At 41.8% G+C, this 20,618-nt stretch overlaps 3 protein-coding genes across 9 annotated transcripts in view; 2 read left to right on the top strand and 1 right to left on the bottom strand.

Annotated features, from left to right (window-relative positions):
* Window positions 1-5,023, top strand: part of LOC139909346 (ankyrin repeat domain-containing protein 13C) — a 39,162-nt gene extending 34,139 nt beyond the window's left edge. Inside the window, exons 11-13 of the mRNA XM_071896375.2 lie at window positions 953-1,051; window positions 1,806-1,906; window positions 2,203-5,023. Of these exons, the coding sequence (XP_071752476.1) occupies window positions 953-1,051; window positions 1,806-1,906; window positions 2,203-2,333 (331 nt within the window). The 3' untranslated portion in view covers window positions 2,334-5,023. The remainder of the gene's footprint in view (window positions 1-952; window positions 1,052-1,805; window positions 1,907-2,202) is intronic.
* A 114-nt stretch (window positions 5,024-5,137) lies between these two features.
* On the bottom strand, window positions 5,138-14,068 carry LOC139909347 (uncharacterized). 6 transcript variants are annotated; one of them, XM_071896377.2, is made up of 12 exons: window positions 13,720-14,068; window positions 12,564-12,697; window positions 10,463-10,572; window positions 9,177-9,281; window positions 9,037-9,083; window positions 8,805-8,938; window positions 8,383-8,464; window positions 8,147-8,260; window positions 7,783-7,872; window positions 7,585-7,656; window positions 7,290-7,467; window positions 5,138-6,118 (listed from the first exon to the last, which is right to left on the bottom strand). In XM_071896377.2, exons 1-12 carry the CDS (start codon window positions 13,839-13,841, stop codon window positions 5,912-5,914), a joined length of 1,395 nt encoding a protein of 464 aa, XP_071752478.1. In that variant the 5' UTR covers window positions 13,842-14,068; the 3' UTR covers window positions 5,138-5,911. The 6 variants fall into 6 exon arrangements, with proteins under 6 accessions (XP_071752478.1, XP_071752479.1, XP_078141587.1 ...); XM_071896378.2 differs by having other exon boundaries at window positions 9,177-9,266; XM_078285461.1 differs by lacking the exon at window positions 13,720-14,068 and adding an exon at window positions 10,868-10,987 and having other exon boundaries at window positions 12,564-12,675.
* Window positions 14,069-15,680: 1,612 nt separating this feature from the next.
* The window catches only part of xxylt1 (xyloside xylosyltransferase 1), a 33,013-nt gene continuing 28,075 nt past the window's right edge, over window positions 15,681-20,618 (top strand). For both annotated transcript variants that reach the window (XR_013505075.1, XM_078285463.1), the window contains exon 1: window positions 15,681-16,336. Coding sequence is in view for 1 of the 2 variants with exons in the window: in XM_078285463.1 (XP_078141589.1) it covers window positions 15,797-16,336 (540 nt within the window). In the remaining variant the exon portion in view is untranslated. The remainder of the gene's footprint in view (window positions 16,337-20,618) is intronic.

The following is a 20,618-nucleotide window of genomic DNA, read 5'->3' as shown; positions in this document are numbered from 1 at the left end:
AGAGCCATTAGGGGGGAGAAATGTTACCTGAAGTTCGTAGAGGTATTATCATTTTGTGAACCAAGGACTTAAATTACCTGCTGTCCTTCCAAAAGTACCGTCATTTGTTTTGGTCCATCATTTTTTAATAGATTTTACATAAGGCTCTATATTTTTCTGAATCAATGGCGCACGGCTCAAAGCGCAGTCATGGCGCGTACTGACAGTTCTGTGTTGGATAACAATCATTCAACCACAGCCACATGTGTGTATATAGTTAGAAAGAAGGAAAAATGTATCTTATTTTCTCCTGTTTAAGGAATTTATATCAAAGTCAAATTGGCAACAAAAAGGATGCTATGAGTTTTTGACCTGGTCTGAGCAGGGGGAGGGGGGGAGGGGTTGCAAACGTAAATATCAGTAATCCTTGACACCAAAATTGCACTGTGCTGCTCCATCGTTGCTGACACGCCCCCTGCCGCACCTCTCCTCCCACTGTCAAGTTCACAGCGAGTCAACAAAATACCAAACGGACGCAGGTGTGAAAAAAACCCGCGTGCGCTCGACAAAAATGCCACTTCCCACGCACAAAGCCCCACCGTGCACCGTCACCAAAATAGAGCCCTAAAGGTTCACCTATAAGCATCTGTGTATCATGGTTGTCACGTGCAGGGCCGGTTGAGGGCCGGTGACAGTTCATGAAAAGATCAAAAACCCTGCAGGACTTCGGCCCTCGAGGACCACAGTTTGACACCTCTGGTTTAGGAGAAAGAACATGAAGACAGAGAGCGGGGCGCAATTATTCCCTTCTTGATAACTTACAATATCAGTCAAAGCTCATAAAACCGTCATAAATATTGGAAAATTTAAGGAATATGTCCGCTTTTGCAGAATAGCAACTTCAAAGTCCTGCTTGGTGAGTTGTTATCGCGGGATGATATTCTGACAGGCCGTCTCTCCTCTCCCCCCTCAGAGCGCCTCATCTCGGCAGAGAGCTGGTCTGCAAAGAGAGCAAGAAGAACTTCAAAGCCACGGTAGCCATGAGTCAAGACTTCCCTCTGGGCATTGAATCGTAAGTCTTCCCTCCCTCTCAGAGTCTAGACAGTTATTGATAAGCAGGCGGCAGGATACTTTCATGTTAATTCTTTCCTGGAACCTGGGTGGTAATGATACCGGTGTTGACACTTAAGATGTTTGGACAGTGGTAGGGCTGGTTTTAGTTTAGTTAGAAGTGATAAAACATAGTAGAAAAGACAGCGATAAAAATGATAAACACAGAAAGAAGAGATGCAAATGACTAATTTGTGTAGATAAACAAGGTAAAAGATGCCAACGGCTTATAAAAACCTTAAAGAAATTCGGTTGTAAATGGGTTAAATGTTTTTGACAAACTCAGTAAGAGCTGTCATTTATGTCATTCTGTTTTTAGACTAGTCAGTTACATTGGACTGCATAATTAATCGTGCATAATTTTATGTTGCAATTTTAGTTTCCATGGTTAATAACCACCATGCTGAACCAGCAACATTTGATTTCACTATGTCCACTGTAGTTTAAAATGGTCACGCAATTTATAGAATTTGCAAAACATGTAAAATTTTGCTCCTAAATCGCTCCTTATCGTGATTACAGTATCTAGCCAAATAATTGGCATTATCATTTTTGCCATAATTGCAGCCCTGAAGTCACACGACTTAAGGTTAATCATCGGGGAAAGTAGTTTTAAATTGCTCTGGACTTGCAGTCATGACGCAATACGTGTGTGATATTTGCTCAGGATGAGTTGAGTCTGTTTGACACCGTCTGCTGGATGTGTTTCCCCTCAGGTTATTAAATGTTCTGGAGGTGATTGCACCCTTCAAGCACTTTAATAAACTCAGGGAGTTTGTTCAGATGAAGCTCCCCCCCGGCTTTCCTGTCAAACTCGGTAAGTTGATGTAATCCAAACAAGCATATCTGCATGGTTATTTGAATATATATGGGATCAGCGTACTGAAACGATGCGGGATATTTTAAGGGATGCTTTAAATTCTAGTCGTTTTTTTTCTAATCTTTCACAGTTTAGTTATTACTTTAAAGAAACTTAAGGAGAAATATAGAAGCATTTCCATGACAGGTGTCTGAAGAAAAGTAAACCAAATAGAACCGAGTTCAGAATGTCAAAGTACGCCTCTTAAGATCTGTAAAAGTCTAATTTCTGCCGCTGCTCCCGCCTCCCTGCAGACATCCCCGTCTTTCCCACCATCACAGCCACGGTGACGTTTCAGGAGTTTCGCTACGACGAGTTTGACGAGTCCATTTTCACCATCCCCAACGAGTACAAAGAAGACCCCAGCCGCTTCCCTGACCTTTAACCCCTCAGGCTGGACGTCCGGCAGGAAGCCAACGTAGAACATTACGCTCCAAAACACCTTTGTTTTAATGCAAAAGAAAAACCGAGTTGAAGAGGAAAGAATAATTATGATAGTTGCATGGCAGTTTATGGGTCCCCCCCACAGAGATTTTTTTTTTTTTTTTTTCCCCAGGGAGGTCAGAGGTCAGGCTCGGCTTCAGAGCGGCACCCTAGAGCCGGTAGGGATTCAGTGCCTTGCTCAAGGACACTTCAGCAGGGCAGATGCCTCATAATACAGCAGCAACACAACCAGACCTAAAAATACAGTTTCTATGACAAAAAATTGTATAATCTCAGACTGTGGCAGGAGAGGTTGACATTTTGTATTGAATGAAAGGTGTTTTGGAGCGTAGTGTTGCAGGTTCTACATTTGCTCTCACCTTTCGGATTCGGTTCAACCCAGCACACGAGGCAGGGAGTGCATGTAACTGCGTTCACTGGACACCTGAGAGCGCCTGAACGCCTCGTCCACGGAAAGGAAAGGGCATTGAAGTTACAGTGAGTGACGGAGGAGCTGACACACGTTCTGCACGAGGGTTTTAAGTAGGAGAGGGAGTACCGATTCAGTTGATGCTATGTGTGTAAGTATGTACGTAATGTTTATAAAGGGATTGTGTTTAACTGACCTGTAGTGAAGCACTGAAGTTACTGTGTGTGGGATGTTGAAGAGGAAGTTTGAAACCAGAATTGACTTTTTAGGTTTTTATTCTGCAAAAGTTGGCATTTTCCGGAAAAATTCCCAAGATGTTTGTCGTTTTGAGATTTTCATTTTTAGCTTTAAAGTCGCACCGAAACAATAAATATATATTTTATTGTATTTTTTATATCAAAATCTCATTATTTTTACTTCCTGGAAAATGGAAAAACCTTTAGTGGTTTCCAACTAAAATTCCAACCAATAAACAATCACAGATTTGTTTTTTAAATCCCCCTCTGTCCTTCCCATCAAATACAACTGCCTTTCTCTAACAGATACACTTTACACTTTTTAATGGTCCCCCCCTGCGTTATGTCCCGCCCCCAACATCCTGTTTCAACAGGAAATCCATCACATTTAAGGAAGCAAGATACTCTCAAAATGCAGTTTCATTGTGACTTTAACGTCGCGGAAAATGCAATCCTGTGACATCATCAAATTGAGACTTTCATTGAGAAAAGTCAGAAAAATGAAAATAAATGGTGGTGAATTTTAATAAAACAGCTACTTTTGCAGCTTAACAACCTAAAAGTTAGAGTTCCACAAGTGATACAAAACTGTTTTGCTTTTTTTTTTTGTGTAACGAGGACTATCCTGAGTGTGGAGTAGCATCACTGAACTTTTGGGCACTATTTAGATTCACTACAGCTACTCTGCACTCAGCTGAGTTCATAATGGCAGTCATGGTGTGATCCTCAACCCTTTGTACTGCGTTTGAAATCTAGTTTCATCGAGGCAACGCTAGAAATGCTGCAAATTTTAATGGTACCACAAAGTCTTCTTCTCTTTCTGTTTGACTGGCAGCGAGTGTGGCATTATAAGTTATGACGTCTAAGCCTTGTTTTTTTTCTTCTTATTCTACCTTTGTAAACTATGTAACAAACTACAATCCAGCTAAAAGAATCAAACCAGGGGGTTGTACTTTTTTTTTTTCCAGTTATCTGTAGACGTTAGGGAATGAGTGAATGATGTTGAAGTACAATGTTCATGCCATTTTTACACGTAACAAAAAAACGGGCCTTTCCCCCGCGCAATGTGTAAATACATCTGTTTTATGGGTTTTTATTGCTTTTGTCTTTTACTTTCTCCTTTCTTATTTTCCTTATGTTGATGGGATTAAGATGTCCTCTGCAAGAGGAAGAGTTGTGGATTTTTTTTTTTAATGTAAAGTGTCATGTGAGTTAATTCAAGAGTTTATTGGTTTGTACCATGGTGGCAGTTGCTATTTTTGTACATACTTTTGTGCTGGTTTAAAAAAAAAAAAGAATCTCTTAATTCTCATATTGTGTTACCTTTTTTTTTTTTATTACACATTTGATAAACTTTATGAACCCCCTTTCACATGTATGGAACCGCCAATCATTTCCACAGGGAGAAGAGCACAAAGCACCAAGGTTCCTGGGAAATTCATCCAGTAGAAATTTGCAATCCAGGAAGTGTTGACACTGACTTGGGCAGGAAGAGCTCATCTTTAACTTTTAACGGATCTTTTTAGCTGCTGAAACGGTCGACGCTGATCCAAATAGGTATTCTGCAGAATGTTATGCTTTACTTTAGTTCATTCCTAAGCTTGGCTGCCGCTGGAGTCCTAACTGACAATTTGGTTTCCAAGGTGTTGTTCAGCAGCCAGGCACTCATGGTGGAACATGCGTATTTATATCCATATTCAATATCAGTGTAGCCAAATACAGTACTTTTTGTTTCCCCCCCTCCTCCCATCACGGTTCCATTCCTCACTACTGGCTAGTGCAGCCAATGGAAGTGTGCCTCCTCACTTACGTACGCTTTACACGTTATTTTATGCTCCTTCCTACGGCTTCAGCTGCTTGAATCTTACATGTTTTATGTATTCATGCATCTACATCATGCCAGTTGTACAGCAAGAACCCTTGTATAAGCCTGCCACACTATTTTCGTATAAAATGTACTAAAAATAAAAATCCCACATATCTGAATGGAACCTGTGGACTCCATGTTTTTCCACATCCTGACCATCACTGATAGCATGAGCAGGAACTCTGCCTTTTATTTATCATTTTCCTTTCCTCTATCACATACCAGCACACAAGTAAAGGTAGTTTGACCCAATTTTATTAGCTTCCTTTGTAAAACATATTGCAGACAAGGTATTTCAATGCAGCAACACTCATTTTGATCTACAGTGTACATTTACAGGGGGTTGTGAAATAGGTGGGACAGCTGCAATAGGATAGAGTGAATTACCGTTAAAGCAAATTGGTTAGGCCTCCCAACAGAGCAAAAAATAAAAAGCTGCACTGCACCAAATGCAACGCGGTGCTGGGTGTTACTTGATAACAGTCTGAATGGGCAAGGGAAATCCTGTCTAGTAAAATATTGAGAGAAACAGCATTTCAGTAGAAAATGCTGTATATTCTGTCAGGATGACTAAAAGTTCTGAAGACAATTGGAAACCGATATGGGAAAAAAAAATTAAATAGGGCCTTAAAACAAACAAGTACAGCAATTTGACAATTTAAAACCATGTCTAATGTTATTCATATTTTTCTTCTTGTTTTTTCCACCGTTTTCTTTACAAAAAGTTATTTGTGACCGTTTTCCTACACATGCTCACTAGACGCTCTGTCCAATACAGAGATAAATTTGACTATCCCAAACAACATCATTTCTCTGCTGAGAGAATCTAAAATGCAAAACACCTGTACACCTCCCCCCCCCTTCTGCAGTTAAGACTACAAATCACATTTTTAACTTTAAGTGATCAGGCACAGAAGTTTTGTGGCCTATGTTTAAAAAACAAAAACAAAACAAAAAAAAAAAAGGACAGTGGAAAGTTGCGGTTTGTTTCGACCTCCGGGATATTCTCAGTCGCTCATCTCCATGTCCTCCTGATGGTGATCGTCTCCGTTTAGTTTGGACTTCTTGGGCATTTCTCCCTCGGCTCTCTCCAGCTCCTCCGGGGCTTTGGGGGACGAGGCAGAGTCCGAGTCGCTCTTCCTCTCGTCGTCTTCCTCCTCTCCTTCCTTTTCGCTGTCGTAACCCTGCTCCTCCTCGTCATAATCCCTCGTCACCTGTTCCGACAAAAAGAGGGCTAAAGGTTGGGGTTTACAGCAGATGAACTCTACTTTTAGGGGAGTGTTGCATTACATGTCTCATTTAGAATCCAATAAAACTGGGAACATTTAAAGAACTATTAATGGATTGCTGGATAAGGCACTGGTTGAAAAAAATACTAGATGTAATATGCATGTAAATTCAAATTACATATAGAGTTGCCTGAGCAAAACACTTATTTCCCATCATGGCTCATCATTATGAATGCAAATGGGCAACTTACATATATTGTATTTATTAACCATGCGATGATCCATCACCTGGTGTGTATCGATAAAGCCAGGCACACACTACATGACTTTAGGCCCGATGTAGCCGTCCCAGACAGGTTTTTGAGATCCGAGACAAAATCCTCATGCCGGAGCAGACTAGGAGCGCCAAAGCTTAAGTTGGAGCGGGTCACAGAGGCAGTCTGACCCATTCAGACCTCTGTAGATTTTAAAACATGTTTGATTTTGTCTGCAATACTAGAGATATGAAAAAACTAGTTTTGGGGCCGGTAAGCAGCAATCGCGAATGAGAGCTCACGAGGAGGCCAGGTGGAAGAAAAAAAATGTATAATGAAACATATTTTTTTAGTGAAAATATTGAGAAATATTTTGTTATGGAATGGCATTCCCTTGACGATACTGTGTTCCTACTGTGTAAGAACATCAAACAATGCAGTCTAGCTACCTATTTTGTTTGCACTTTATAATTTACCTCCAACTCTCTCTGCAGAACAGACAGCCCAGGCTGCCTGCATCTCCCCAGCCATTCTCTCCTCAAAACTGGAGTCTAGTTTTATTCTTTTTCAGAACAAATGAGTGCACACACAGTAAGTGCTGCAAACTGCTCTTCCCTCTTAATCTCAATTTTTTAGCACAATCAGCCGAAAAACAGTCATGCTTCACGCTTGTTTTCGCAGGGCGGCGATACTACAATCGACGAGACAAGAAATGACAGGACAGACGGTTGTTTAATGCGAACGGCACAGAGATCTCAGGTTATTGACAGTCATGAAGAGTGTGTCTGGCTTGAGCTGTCAATTATGTGAGTTTTTGACATTCTAATTTATCGCCAGTCAGTTGCGTGACTTTAGATGAACTGCCAATAAATACAATAAGAAACCCCATCTCTCATACAAACCTTGACATCTCCTTTCTCGCTATCAGACTTGCGGTCCCGATCTCTCTCCTTGTCTTTGCTCTTCTTCTTCTTACTGGTGGAGCGTTCTCTTTCGTCTCGGCTCCGGTCCCTGTCCTCCCTCCTCTCTCTGTCCCGGTCCTTCTCCCGTTCCTTGTCCTTCTTTTTCTCTTTCTTGTGGCTGTGTACAGGACAAATACATGACCTTTAAGGTTGAAAAACCACCGGATCGCCCATACTGATATTATATTCATTTCCTGTACTCCAAATAAAGGAAGGAGGACTGTACTGTACTCACCGTCTGGGCGATGGCGACCTGGAAAGCTTCCTCTTTGGGGACCGGGATGCGCTGCGGCTTCGCCTGCGTCTCCTGGGTAGGGCAATTAAGAGAAACAAAACACCCACATAATTGTTTACTCCTGTCATTGTTGTCTTAGTTCAAACTGAGGTGTGCCTGCATTTCGGCATATAAAAACACTGTTCCCAGGCCACTCACCTGCTGATGCTTCGAGACCTCCTAGCGCTACTGTAGCTCTTGGGAGGCGTCTTCGACCGTTTCTTAGACTTCTCCTCCTTCCTCCTGTCCCTGCACAAGGAAGACAAAGAAAACAATGCAATCAGAAGAGCGGTATTATAACAGTTAGACATGTGGAGCTGTGAATAGAATGGTTCAAATTCCCAACCTGCTTTACCCTCCTCTCAATAACTGTCCCAAATGTTCAAGTGGAGTTTCTAAGTGTCCAAACAGTAGAGGACTTTTGCTCTGCATGTGGATGGGTGTAACTATATGAATGTGTAGCAAGTTGTTCCTAAGAAGTGGAAGCTATCTTGTTCTTAAGGACAACAGAGGAGACACTGACCTAGATCTACTGCGGCGGCTTCGGTCTCGGGAGTGGGACCTCCTCCTCCGTGGGCTCTTGGACCTCCTCCTGCTTCTGGAGTGGGACCTCCGCCGAGACCTGCTCTTCGATCGTCTGCCGCAAAGGTGACAAAGTTTTACAATATGATAATCTTTCAGGTGCACACACCACAAGACATTATTTGTTTCATTGCGTTGATAGACCAGAAACTAGGACTTGTCAGACAGCGGTCTCACCTGTGTTTTGAGCGAGACCTGGACCTCCTGCGTCGTGACCGGGAGCGGGAGCGGGAATGTTTACGCTTGTCATCCTTCTTATCTGTAAGAACGACGACAAACAAAAGCATGAATTGATGAGAATATCTACCAGGTAGTGGGAGGTTTATCGCTCAACTAATGGAACAAATATTCCTGAGCTAAGCTGACTGAGCTAAGTTCCATTAGCATAATCCATACAGTTTAATAATAAAAAAAACAAGATATTCACATTTTCACCCAATAAAGTACCATAAATACACCATAAAATAACCACAAAACCTGATCGCGGTGTCTAAGTCTTTGTGCGTGACGGATGGACAAACGGATGTCAAGATGGAGACCAAACTATAGTTCCTGGACCCGATCTCATAGTGGGGGACTAAAAGAGACTAAGTACTCACTTCCTGGCTCAATAGCTGCAGAAATGAGTGACTGGGCTTCCCGAACTCTCTTCATGGCTTCCTCAATCTCCTTATTGGACGCATCGGCCTTCATCCCTGGGTTCAAGTTCAGTCCAGCTGCCATGGGATTCAATCTGCAGAGGCATCAACGAATTGGATTATTCTCTTAAAAATATTTAGGCCAGGCCCGTTGCACTGAATACATTGCATGAGGAGGTTATTAGTTTCTTACTTGGGGTCCATGGACTGCATGAGCTTCAGGAAGTCAGCAGAAAGAGCCTGAGGGAGAGAAGTAGGATAGTATCCATTTGATACAAGATTTTTTTTAAACAAATCTGCAGTGATTATGAATGCAACTGGTCAAGTCCTAACCTGGGGGTTCATGTTCGGTCCAGGCATTCCCATGGCAGCCATCTGCTCCATGTTGGGACCTCCCAGACCTCCAAACGGTGTCCCTCCCATCTGGAACATTTGATACTGACACTTAACACACAAACACTGCAAATACCATCATGGTTAAGGGGTTCCATTACCACTAGGGCCACCCATTCTAAAAAATACAAAATGTCTCATTTGACTTAAAAGTTTAATTCTGGCTGTAGTGAATATTAAACCCATTTCTCTCCCTTCTATAAATTCCTGTGGATTTTGACAGGCTATTATTCGAGAAACAGTCAACATGCGACTTATTTCCCACCTCTAGACGCCATTCGCTTTCATTCAGCTCCAAATGATAGTCAAACAAGTGTAGTAACATAAGTAACATAATGCTTGGAAATGTGTGCATCTACAAACATTTTTTGCTAGGCCTTGCCCAATAAAAAATAAAAATATTTTGTGAATGAAAAGTACCTCATATCCAAATACATTTGAAAGTTTTCGAAATACTCCGCACATTCAGGAAGCCCTCACTGAACAAGAGTGCACGTCTATTATGTCAGGTAAAAATGTAAATATGGGGACAGGGAAGTAGGCAAAACACCATAGCTGTATCACTAGATGTGGGATTGTTACAGTTTTATTCTTCAACACGTACATGCACAAAATCAGTCAGACCTACTGATAATAAAAAGAGTGTTTCTTATCTGCTACGAAAATATAGGTAAAATGTAGGACATCTAAGAGATCCCTGTAGCTACAATTTACCACAACAAAAGGACACTCTGGAAAACGGGCTCAACATTTTACCTTAGCCAGAATTATCTTTTAAAAGCATAATTTAAATGGCCAACTCTGTCCATGCCAAGGCTCTGTCACTGGTATATCTTTTAATCCCATTACAAGAGACCAGATTTTTTGTGAGTAAGTAAAGCATGGGCCTCATTTATAAAATGTTACTGAATATATTATGCTGTACAATCAAATATATATTTAAAAAATGTTTACGTTTTATTAATTACACCCATACCATGAATAATAGAAATTACATTTTGCTTTGCATGCATCAAAGAAAATTGGATGAAAAACATAACAAAATGATTTTGGCAATAAAATCCATTTTTCACAAATCTCGCTTAGATTTAGTAATAACCTTTATGAATGATGAAACTTTTATATATTTTTTTACATATTTTCCAAGATACTTCAAGCTATGCCAAAGAGACCCAAAATACCTGTCCGCAGAGATCATAAGCACAACATAAGCTTTTAACACTTACTGATGCCAAAGGATTGGGTGTTGGGAGAAGGCCTCCCCCAGGCATCATTCCTGCCACGGCATTGGCTGGAGCTAGCAGCGACAGAGCTTTAGATTCATCAGGAATAACTCCTGGAGAAAAACAACAACATATCAGTGCACGCTCCAAGCCAACATCTACTACACTCAGACAAGACTTACAGACAAGCCACCTCAGTCTAACTACTCTTACCACGAGAGAGTTATGTAGCAAAAAAAAAAACAAAAAAAACAAACCAAAACAAAACACATTCCAGTTTTTTGTCTTGTCTGTAAATGTTGATCCCTGACTTTTTTTTTTTTTTTCAAAGTATGATTGTAGGATTAGCAGCTATGATTTCAAAAGTCACAATACACACTGTGGTCAACACTGCCAAGATTTTATCACCTGTACTTGTTTTTTAAGTCATGAACCAAACGTAAGCAAGCACAGCCGGTTGTCCAGTGGGATGTGCTCTCAACTTTCATTAGATGTTTTATGAACAAGCGACTCGCGCCGGCTGCTTCGCTATAAAGCACACAAAAAACATCGAGATACAGAAAACAAAGTTCATGATTTGGGTGTAGACAATAGGGTACAATTCATCACTTATGGTGCATCACTTACCATTACCAATACAAAAAACAGAAAAGGTTCAGTCATATTCCCTTTTCTGGGCTTTTGCTGGTGGCTAGTTTGTACTTTGCCCACCGCAACACTTACATGGCATCCATATACAGTGCTAAGCAGATATAGTACTGCTAGGTTTTAGCCAACAGTAACTTGCTAAAAAACAGCAAACAAAGTTGAGGATAAATTGCACTGAACAGGTTCTATCAAGTAAGGGCTATTGCCAGCAAAAGCCCTGATAGAATCGTAAACAATGTGCCCAATGCTGAAGAGAAACAAAACACAGAACAGTAAAATCAAAGGGAAAATCTTATGGAGATGGTGATCCATGGTTGTGCAATCTGAAAACAGGCTATTTTCGAATCCAACAATTTTCATTTTAACGGAGAGAGAGAGACAGACATACACACACATACGCGCACACACACACACGACAGAAAGGACACTTGAGAAACAGGATAAGGCTGCAGAAGACAAAACTGTTGGTGGCATTTTCAGCAGGGCCTGGTATATAGGGCTGGCTGAACCAGGAAAAAGAACTGTAAAACACAACAACAAAAGAAACACCACCGTTAAACGTGAGATTCACTCAACCCTTTCAGAGTCATGTGTGGAGAGGGTCAATAAAGCATTTCACTGCAACATCAAGCAGAGGCTTAAGACTACTTTTACCTCCAGCATGTTAGTGCAAATTTGGGAAAATAGATGCACAGTGTAGAATAATATTATAAGAATTTGGCACATGAAGCAAGTAAAAGCCAAAGGCAGTGCTTATAATTAATAGCCAAATTATGTGATGATAACCTTCCAGAGCATCTGCTGGAAATGACTAAATGTTGATAATGATACACAACTTCCAAATCCATTCTAGCATGCATAACTGATCAGTTAATCTACCTTGCATGCTTTGTGTTTGGCGCATGCCTACTGATTGAAACAAATGAAATTTGGAAAAATCTTTCAAATCCCTTTATTTCAGATGTGAGGGACGTTGATTGCCCTGCACCCCCCATTTTGCTTAGAGTTGTGTGGCTAATCTTTTAATGAAAAGATGCCTTAAACAGAGAGAAAAAAAGACAGTTAATATTTTACTGAAGAACAAGAGTGAGAAGGGGCTTGCGAGCCTGGTGCCATTAATTTTTCTAATCTCCTGATGGCAGCAGAGGACCACTTTCAGCCAGCAAGGAAGGGGCTCTCTGCAAATGACTTGTCCACTATGAAAACCACAACACAAATAACAGAGAGAGAAGTTTACAAAAAAGGCTAGATTGTAAGACATGGGCACAAATGTACATTTCCCTTTTACAAACCTAGAACTGCCAAGCAATGAAAAGCTTAGCTAACTTTGCTTGGTCAAAATAATTCACAATGGCTCAGATAGTGTTTGCAATTCTATCAAAATACACCTACAAAATTTGTGTTGTATGTTCATAGATAGTCAAGTGAGTGAGACAAGAACAAAATAAGCACCCACCTTCAGCGAATGGGACAACAATCAAGGCTCTGTCCACAAAGACGGTGTTCGTCAGGTGCTGGGACACTCCCACCGACTCAGACTCATGGAACTTTACAAAACAGACACGTGAAGTCACAGGCAAGGGAGAGTCACTGGAAGAAAATACAAATATGTTGTGCAAAGAATACAAACAAGGATACCCGACATGCCTTCTTCAAACGGAGTTCAAAGGATGAATGAGTTTAAGTCCCTGAGGACAATGCATCCTGTACTCAGTCTAATATGGTTTCATCCTGAAGTAAACCCCATCCTTAGCACTCTCTTACATAATCATTTCAGGGTCACAGGAATATTGTCAGGGCACTAAGACTTTGACCCTTGACCTTCTTCCTGTTGGCTGCTTGTAATGTGGGTGAACTTGGAATAGAGGCTTAGCTGCTATTCATACTGTTGCATTAATACTGGATAAGAGCCTCAGCTATATACCTTATATCTAAAATGTAAATAAAATCTGAATCTTTCTAGTGGTGTCCTCCCATCTACCTCCCGCCAAAATGCAGTCTCCCATTTCCTACCTGCAGAGTAGCCAGGTGTATTTCGACAGAGGGAAAACAAAGCAGAGAACACTTAATTATCCCCTGCTGTAACTAGCTAATGTAAACATTAAAGCATAATTAACTATTGCAGTTTAGCTCAGTAGTGCCCAAAGTGGGACCCGGAGACCCCAATGGGTTGTTGAGGGGGTCAGTGACATAATGAAATTGAATTTCACTACTTTTTCTACTTAATAAAAGTTAGCATGCATGCAAAGAGAGAATGTAACGTTATTAGCTACGGTGCTTTAACAATAGCTTTAACTATCTGCCCTTGTTATCTCTCAGGCATCTACAGTGGAGATCGATGATCAATTGTGTACTAGATTAATCATCAATAACAACAATATTCTAAGGAGAACATCTCATTATGAGTCCCTCGTGTGCAAGGAGTTTGAGCAGTTTCTGGTTTAGCTAGCTAGCTGCTATGTTAGCTTCTGCATTCACTAAGGCGCGGGCAAACATTTGCGTGCAACAAGGCCAGCTCGCCGCTACAGGCCTCAAGTAACGTTACAAAACAGCAAGAGCCGCGTAAGCCGAAAAAGAAAACATTTCACTCATTTGTTGTCCAAAATACTCACTCGGGTGGAAATAATTTGAGCTCTTCTATATTTCCGAGGAATCCAAACAGAGTTCTCATTTGTTCGGACGTGGTGCTCGGAGAGACATTTGTCACCTGAATTACGTTCGTGTTGGAATTCATTTTCGCGAGTCGTTAGCAAGCTAGCTTGCGTTTTGCTAGCGATGTAGCTTAATTTTAACACAGAAAAGTCAAGCTAGGTTACGTATACAATACTTAAGTATTTGTAACGTCTTCAAACTAAAATTAAACATCAGGCAAATACAAAAACGAGCATCTTTCTTGTAAATACAAGGTGGCTAACATTAGCTACAGACGACTACCGTGAGCATGGAGCAACAATGCCGTTGTCGACAATGTCGTGAGAAGTGATGCTGCGTTCAAGTACTCTTCGTAAGCTCATAGGTCTAAGTTTTGACGTCGTAAATACGACTTGGATTAACGTGCTTTTGATTAGGAGTAATAGCAAATGAATCATGTGCCAAACGTAGTTTTCGGGAAATTGTGTTATTTTAGAAATCAAGCAGCTCAGTGATACTTTGCGCCGCAGATGCAGAACGAAGAGGAGAAAATGCGCATCAGGAAAAGAGGAAAAAGACATATACTAATTACTCGCATGAAATGCCAAACAATAAGATATAACGAAATGCTTCTCTTTTGCCATAACTTGTAGACACGACTCCCATGGTCTCCGCCCGCTAAACGTCGCATATCTGCAAAATTCCCACTTTCCCAGTCATTGATGGGTGGTTCATAGGCGGTCCAATTATAATTCCAACATTTCCGACAGCACGGAAAGGCAGCATGACAATCGGAATACGGCTGAACCAAAAGTGGGTGTGGCTAATGTTGTGTCACAACATATTTTGTAGTAGTTTCCCCAATATACCATTTATTTTTTACTCCAACTAAATACATATTCAAACCAAGTAATAGTTGTAAACTATATAACTGTCTAAATCTATATCACCAATTTTAAACAATCATACGGCCCTCGTAGAATTGGGTTTAAGGAACTGAGTGGGGGGAGGGCAAGTCAGCGACGCACATAAGCGCATTGCCGTTGCTTGTAATTAGCATCGTAGCTAGCCAGCTTGTCAACACCCAGCGTTTTTATAGCTTTGCAGTGTGGTTGTTTCTTCTGGGGGTTACTTTGTGCTCAGTGACGGCAGCGGCTATAAAAATGCATTGTAATACATTACTAGCAAAACTTGTTGCTTCGTAAGCTTAGGAATCCTGTAAACTGTAAGTCAGCCAAAGCCCGAGCAAGCTGTCAATATGAAACTGCTGAGAGCTAACGTTAGGATTTGAAACAGGTGAGTGGCTACTACTCTTCTAGTAACGGTTTATTTTCTGGGCATGGCAACTTAGAATTCACGGATTTGCAAGCATCGACGTGCATGGGTCGGATGACGTTACTAATTTAGCCAAACTCCGTAATCGAGGTACTGTGTATGTTGTTGTCTAGACTGTCAGCCGTGGCGCGAAATTACAACACTGCCTGGCTGCAGGGCTCCAGCAAATAAAGTTATTGTAGATGACGTTTAACATGTCAAGACACGAATTTAGAGCTGTTGTTATTGCATTTGATTCAAGTTAAACAAGTCCAAATCCACTCCCCTTCCCTCTAGGCTTGGACTGAAAATAACTGACAATAAAGGCTCTTTAAATTTCAAGCTTTTAGTGTCTTCCCTCCTTTTACGGGATTTAAAGTGCCTTGGACTTGGACTTGTGTATACAACTCAAGAATTTACTTTTCTCAGTGGAGGTTTTCAATCTTAGAGCTAGTAAGTTTTCTATAGATGTGATTCCTGTTCCCAATGACCACCTATACATTTAAGGACTTTAGCTTTCTTAATCCACAAGAGCACCAAGTGTTACTTCTGTCTGTCCCACTCCTCTTCCCTCTAGGCTTGGGCTGAAAATGACTTTTCTTTCTCTTACAGGAAAGGCCTGTCTGTTGATAAGACTAAGCTTACTTCTGAAAAATGACAGTGAACTAGAAGGACACGTGATGGTGGGTTTATTCCCATCTCCCGTCCCATGACAGCAACAGGATTACAAGGTGGTTGGGAGATATGGGCGTCCTGAGAGTGGTAGCCGGCACCATGGGTAGGATCAGCACATTCAGGTCCTATCAGTTCGTCCTGCTTCTGGCTGCAGCGCTTGCCGTTGTAGCTTTTTACTACTTTGGCTCAGAGAAGCAGAATTTCTCCAGCACCACCAAGCGCATCAAGCACACGCAGGCCAGCCACAACGCCAACAGAAACGACGCAGACCTGTCTTTGGACACCAGGCTGCCGCACCCGGATGGATCTGAAGAGGAAGGAGGGGAGGAGCGAGACGTAGGAGAAGAGAGCGAGGACAGTAGGTTCAGGAGAGCGGACAGTGAGGCTGTGGGCGACCAGCACTACCACGCACTCATGATGTTCACCAAGGTGGACAAGAGCCGGAGCCTGCAGGAGAAGTTCAGGGTGGCCATGTTGTCCATGGTCAAGCATGGCCGCTTCCTGGAGGGAGAGGTGCTCGTTCTTCACTTTGTGAGCGACCAGGCCAGCCAAGAACTGGGAGAGAGGATGCTGCTGGAGTTTCTCCTGGACGCAACATTTAAGTACGAGGTAGGTAGGGTTGGGCATCCTAAAACAATATCTATTCGTACTATACCAATCTCGGGTATCTATCAAGTAGATTCTTACAACGAGAACTACAATTTTCTTCTAGTTCATCTGTGCTTTGTTTTGAAGAAATCATTTGAGTGTGGTCTTTTTCTATGTAGAAAAACAGATAATTTACTCTGTAGCATAATGAAATGTGTAGTCATTAAATAAGGACCAATATTGGAATAAATAGAATTTTAGAGGCAGTATTGGGATCTTTCCAGTGACACCCAGCCATACTGGTTTATTGATGTAGTTGTACTGATGTAGATTCATTGCACAGCGCTGTTTTAGGGTTCAGCAATTAAAGACTCCAGGCTCTAACCTCAGGAACACAAGCCTCCTTTTGGAGAAACACACTGGCTGGAGATTGCACCAAAGCTTATGTATGGTATGTGTTTTTAAACACACGGGGGCAGTGTTGGCCTGCCAAACTACCCTCACTGTTGGAGATATCCCTCCCCGTCTGTGTTCTTTCTGCCAAAAGAGAGGATTATGTCGCCTCTGTCTTGCTCTTTCTGTTTGATGCGATGCCCTGCCCCCCCCCCCCCCCCCCCTTCTTTTGTATGCCTCACAGAGCACAAGATAACAAACTTGTTTACAACTTGCTTATCCCTTCCCAAATCCTCCCTCGCCTTCCAGCCCTTTCCCCCCCAGGAATATCTCATCATCTTCATCATCTGGTAGGGATGTCGCAGCTCTGCGTTAGCTTAGGCTGATCCTCTGCCTGCTTTGGATTGACTAGAGGTTTGCTCAGCTTAGCATTTAGGCAGTTTTGAGCCAGAGGGTCAGATTACTCCCTGTTCATTTCACCCTCCCCACTTTCCAACTCAAACCCTGCTCAAACTCTCTTTAGGAGCGCCACTGAACTGTGTAATACAGGGTAATGCAATATGAGGAGTACTGGACAAGCCGTGATGAACTGCTCAGATTTGTCTTGTCATGGAGCAGTGCAGTGAGACCAGATACACTGATATCTAAGGAGATGACCAGACAAAATCTCTTAGGTCCTCCAAAAGAGAGACCACAGTGACATGCAGAGATTATCCCCCGAGGATTAACACCCTCCCCACCCCCCACCCTCCACCCATCAGATACGTTAGGCAAACAAGACAATACAAAATGTTCAATGTACAACTAGAAACTGAAGCTAATCAAGATACAATGCAAATTTGTTAAAGAGGGCGACTACAAAGTACTGGTGACAATATCAGTAGATTTTGGAATATCACAAAATGATACAGCAGATACAAGAGTGTGAGGGCTCATAACTAACAGCATCATAAACAGTTTGGCTGTTTATTATATTAACATTATATCATAAATTCTGTTAACTAGACAGTCAACTAGAGGCCTATCGGCAAAGGCATCATATGCATAGAAGCGAGAGTGCGCTGCTGTGTAGCAGGCTGAATTATATGGCAGGAAACTAACACCGCTCAGTAAACAAAGTGCAAATTGCTATAACACAGCGTACATAAATTTGCATGGGACACCCACAGCAAAGCACCAAGAATAACTAAGATGTCACTTGCAAATTTAGGGCGTATTATCAGAATAATTTTGCCCTCAATGACACATTTTCCAATTGAATTTTTATTTTTAAGATTTATTTTAGGCATTTTTTATGCTTTATTGATAGAGATAGTAAGAGAGAGACAGGAAGGTATGGGAGAGAGAGAGGGGAGGACATGCAGCAAATGACCGCGGGCTGGATTCGAACCCGGGTCGCTGCGGGAAGGACTGAGCCTTGTATGGTACGAGCTCTAGTTGGTGAGCCACCAGGGCGCCCCTTTCCAATTGAATTTAATGAGATATTGGAAGTTTATCCGCACACCAGCTCAGTGCTCTGATGCCCTTGGTGGTTGGTAGCAGTTGCCCTCCATGCAGTAATCCAGGCGTGCAGACTGGCATCGGGGAAACTGTGCTCATAACTCACTTACACAACTTGCTGCCTTATCAAAGTTACATGCTGCACACACTGGAACAGCCTGTGCCCAGCCTGTAGTTGCAGGCTGCATACCCAGTGATTTCCTGTGCGAGCCGATGTTATTGTCATCCTCATGGTGTCATTCCAGACCACTGGTTTCAAACATGGAGTTTTTGAGATGATGAAGCATGAAATAATGTGCTGCCACCACTGAAATGAGCACAACCACTTTCTGTCTCTGCTGACATGCACATAACAGACACACACAAAGTCCTGCCAAAGTTACAAATGGGATGGGAACTCCCCGAGGGCTGACTTGGGCAGTGTATGAGCATGTTGACATCCTTGTCTGCTCATCCCTATCCTCATTCATTTTAATTATTCATCTCGGGGGAGCATGAGGACAAGATGGTGGTTATGCAAGAATCTCAACCTCCATGACTTCCCAACAGTGGCAAATTCAAAGACCCTCTTGACATTCGGAACAAACAGCCTGTAGAGTCACACTGCCCAAGGGCCATGCTCATTACTGCTGACCATCATTCACACACTTCCAATGACACGACACACTTGAGTCTTTCTGCATTCAAGCTATGATTTCATGAAGTGTTTGACTGCCACATTGTCCCCATTGCTTCCCAAATAGCAGTGCGTTATTTAGGCTATTGACAGGAATTAAGCAATGTGCTCAGAAATTATTCCTAATTTTAAAACCTGAACACACTTGGGGAGTCTTATTGACAAAGAAATATGTTATGATGGTCCTCTTGTGTGAAAGATAGTTAAGCAATAGTTTCCACCACTGACCAGGATGCGTTCCATATTAAATTTGTCCTTCCGTGGTTTGATGACGTAGAGGGGTGAATGTTCATGACCCAAGTCCCTCTCTCATCCCCTGTTCAGTAGAGATTGTGGCAGACAAGCCAGGCTGGGAAAGTCAAAAAGGAAACTTTGCTCAATATGGGCTTCCCTTCAAAAAGCAGATCAACAACGCGATAGCAGCTACCGAACACGTCCAGCTTCTCAAATCAGCTGTGTGCAACTCCAATTTTATTTCCTAGGTTAGTTTAGGCTATGTTCACGACTCGAGCTAATAATATTACTTGCCCAGCTGTATTCCTCTTGCTGAGAGGTTTCTTGTCAGAGCAGATTCCAATTTTAATAGAAAATGGTGTTGGGCTATTTGCAGCTCAACAGTGTGTCCAAAAAATAGGTGACCTTTTTTTCTTCCTAATAAGTCACTAGAGCAATATCTGGAAAAACTTTAATTGGATTATTTGCAGCATAGCTAGGCCTTCTAGTCTTTTTTTTCCACTGGTGTCAAACTGAAGTGTTGCTTTTGTGACTGCCCTTACCTTCAGTGTGTAGCTAATCAAAAGACGGTGCGATCTCATGCCCACTAAAACGGTAAAAGCAATAGCCTGTAAACAAAACATAATGTTCTTCTCACCTAATTGCATCCATTCTCCTAGTTACTGTTTGGAGCGTGCAATCCTGCACTGTGCAGAGAACAGTCAACAGCCAGTACAAGTCAATCTGAATGGTGTAATGGTGTGGTCAGTCAATCTTTCAGGCCCAAGGCACACTCTCACATTGGCGCTCACTGATTAGCTTTCCTTGTACCAGAATAGAGCAGCTAGCCTTTTTATTTGCTGATGTTCCTTCCTTTTTCAGAAGTGGTGACGGCTTTACCCCTCTTCAGTAAAATGATGTTGTTAATTGAAGCTGATCTCAAGACTCTGACAGTAACTTGAATGTCCCAAGAACATAGTGAGAGACAAAAACCCAGTCCTAGCCTAACTCAAAAACTTAACATCGGTTCAGTTTTTCACATTGCAGCACAGCTGGATGGCTTGCTCTTTAACCTTGTCATCATCACCATATGTCAAGTCTTTAGTCCATTTGCCTAAATTGAGGCAGACGTTGGATAGCTGTAAAGCAAATAGGCTTTTCTAAGACCTTGTTGCATTATTTATTGTGCCAGGGTTATTGAAAGTAGTAAACTTTTGTTTTGCTGTGTTTACTCTGAATTATTCATGGGTAGCTCTTAAAAACGGAACACAATCTATAAAATACACAAGGAAATAGAAAGAAATACACATGCTATAAAGGTGGAATCCAGATTTTCCATGCTCAGCTGTAAAAACAAAATGTCTGCCCATTGGTGATTTTAAGTCTGATTTTATCAAAGCCACAGTTTATGCAGTGAAAGTCTATAACTGAGCAATAAGCATACGTACTGCTTCTGATTTTTAAAGAGAGAAGGGAAGAATCAACCATCAATCTTTTGAGTATTTATCCTATTACATTTTA

Source organism: Centroberyx gerrardi, chromosome 9 (assembly GCF_048128805.1).
Source record: "Centroberyx gerrardi isolate f3 chromosome 9, fCenGer3.hap1.cur.20231027, whole genome shotgun sequence".
Lineage (NCBI taxonomy): Eukaryota > Metazoa > Chordata > Actinopteri > Beryciformes > Berycidae > Centroberyx > Centroberyx gerrardi.
This window is presented reverse-complemented; position numbering and strand designations above follow the sequence as displayed.

What these genes read in the sequence shown, in the direction of transcription:
- LOC139909347 (XM_071896377.2), bottom strand. Translation starts at nt 13,841, where the DNA reads ATGAATTCCAACACGAACGTAATTCAGGTGACAAATGTCTCTCCGAGC. An exon ending in GACCGAACATGAACCCCCAG is followed by an intron (nt 9,084 to 9,176) that starts GTTAGGACTTGA and finishes TCTCTCCCTCAG; the next exon opens with GCTCTTTCTGCTGACTTCCT. An exon ending in TGCAGCTATTGAGCCAGGAA is followed by an intron (nt 8,465 to 8,804) that starts GTGAGTACTTAG and finishes TCGTTCTTACAG; the next exon opens with ATAAGAAGGATGACAAGCGT.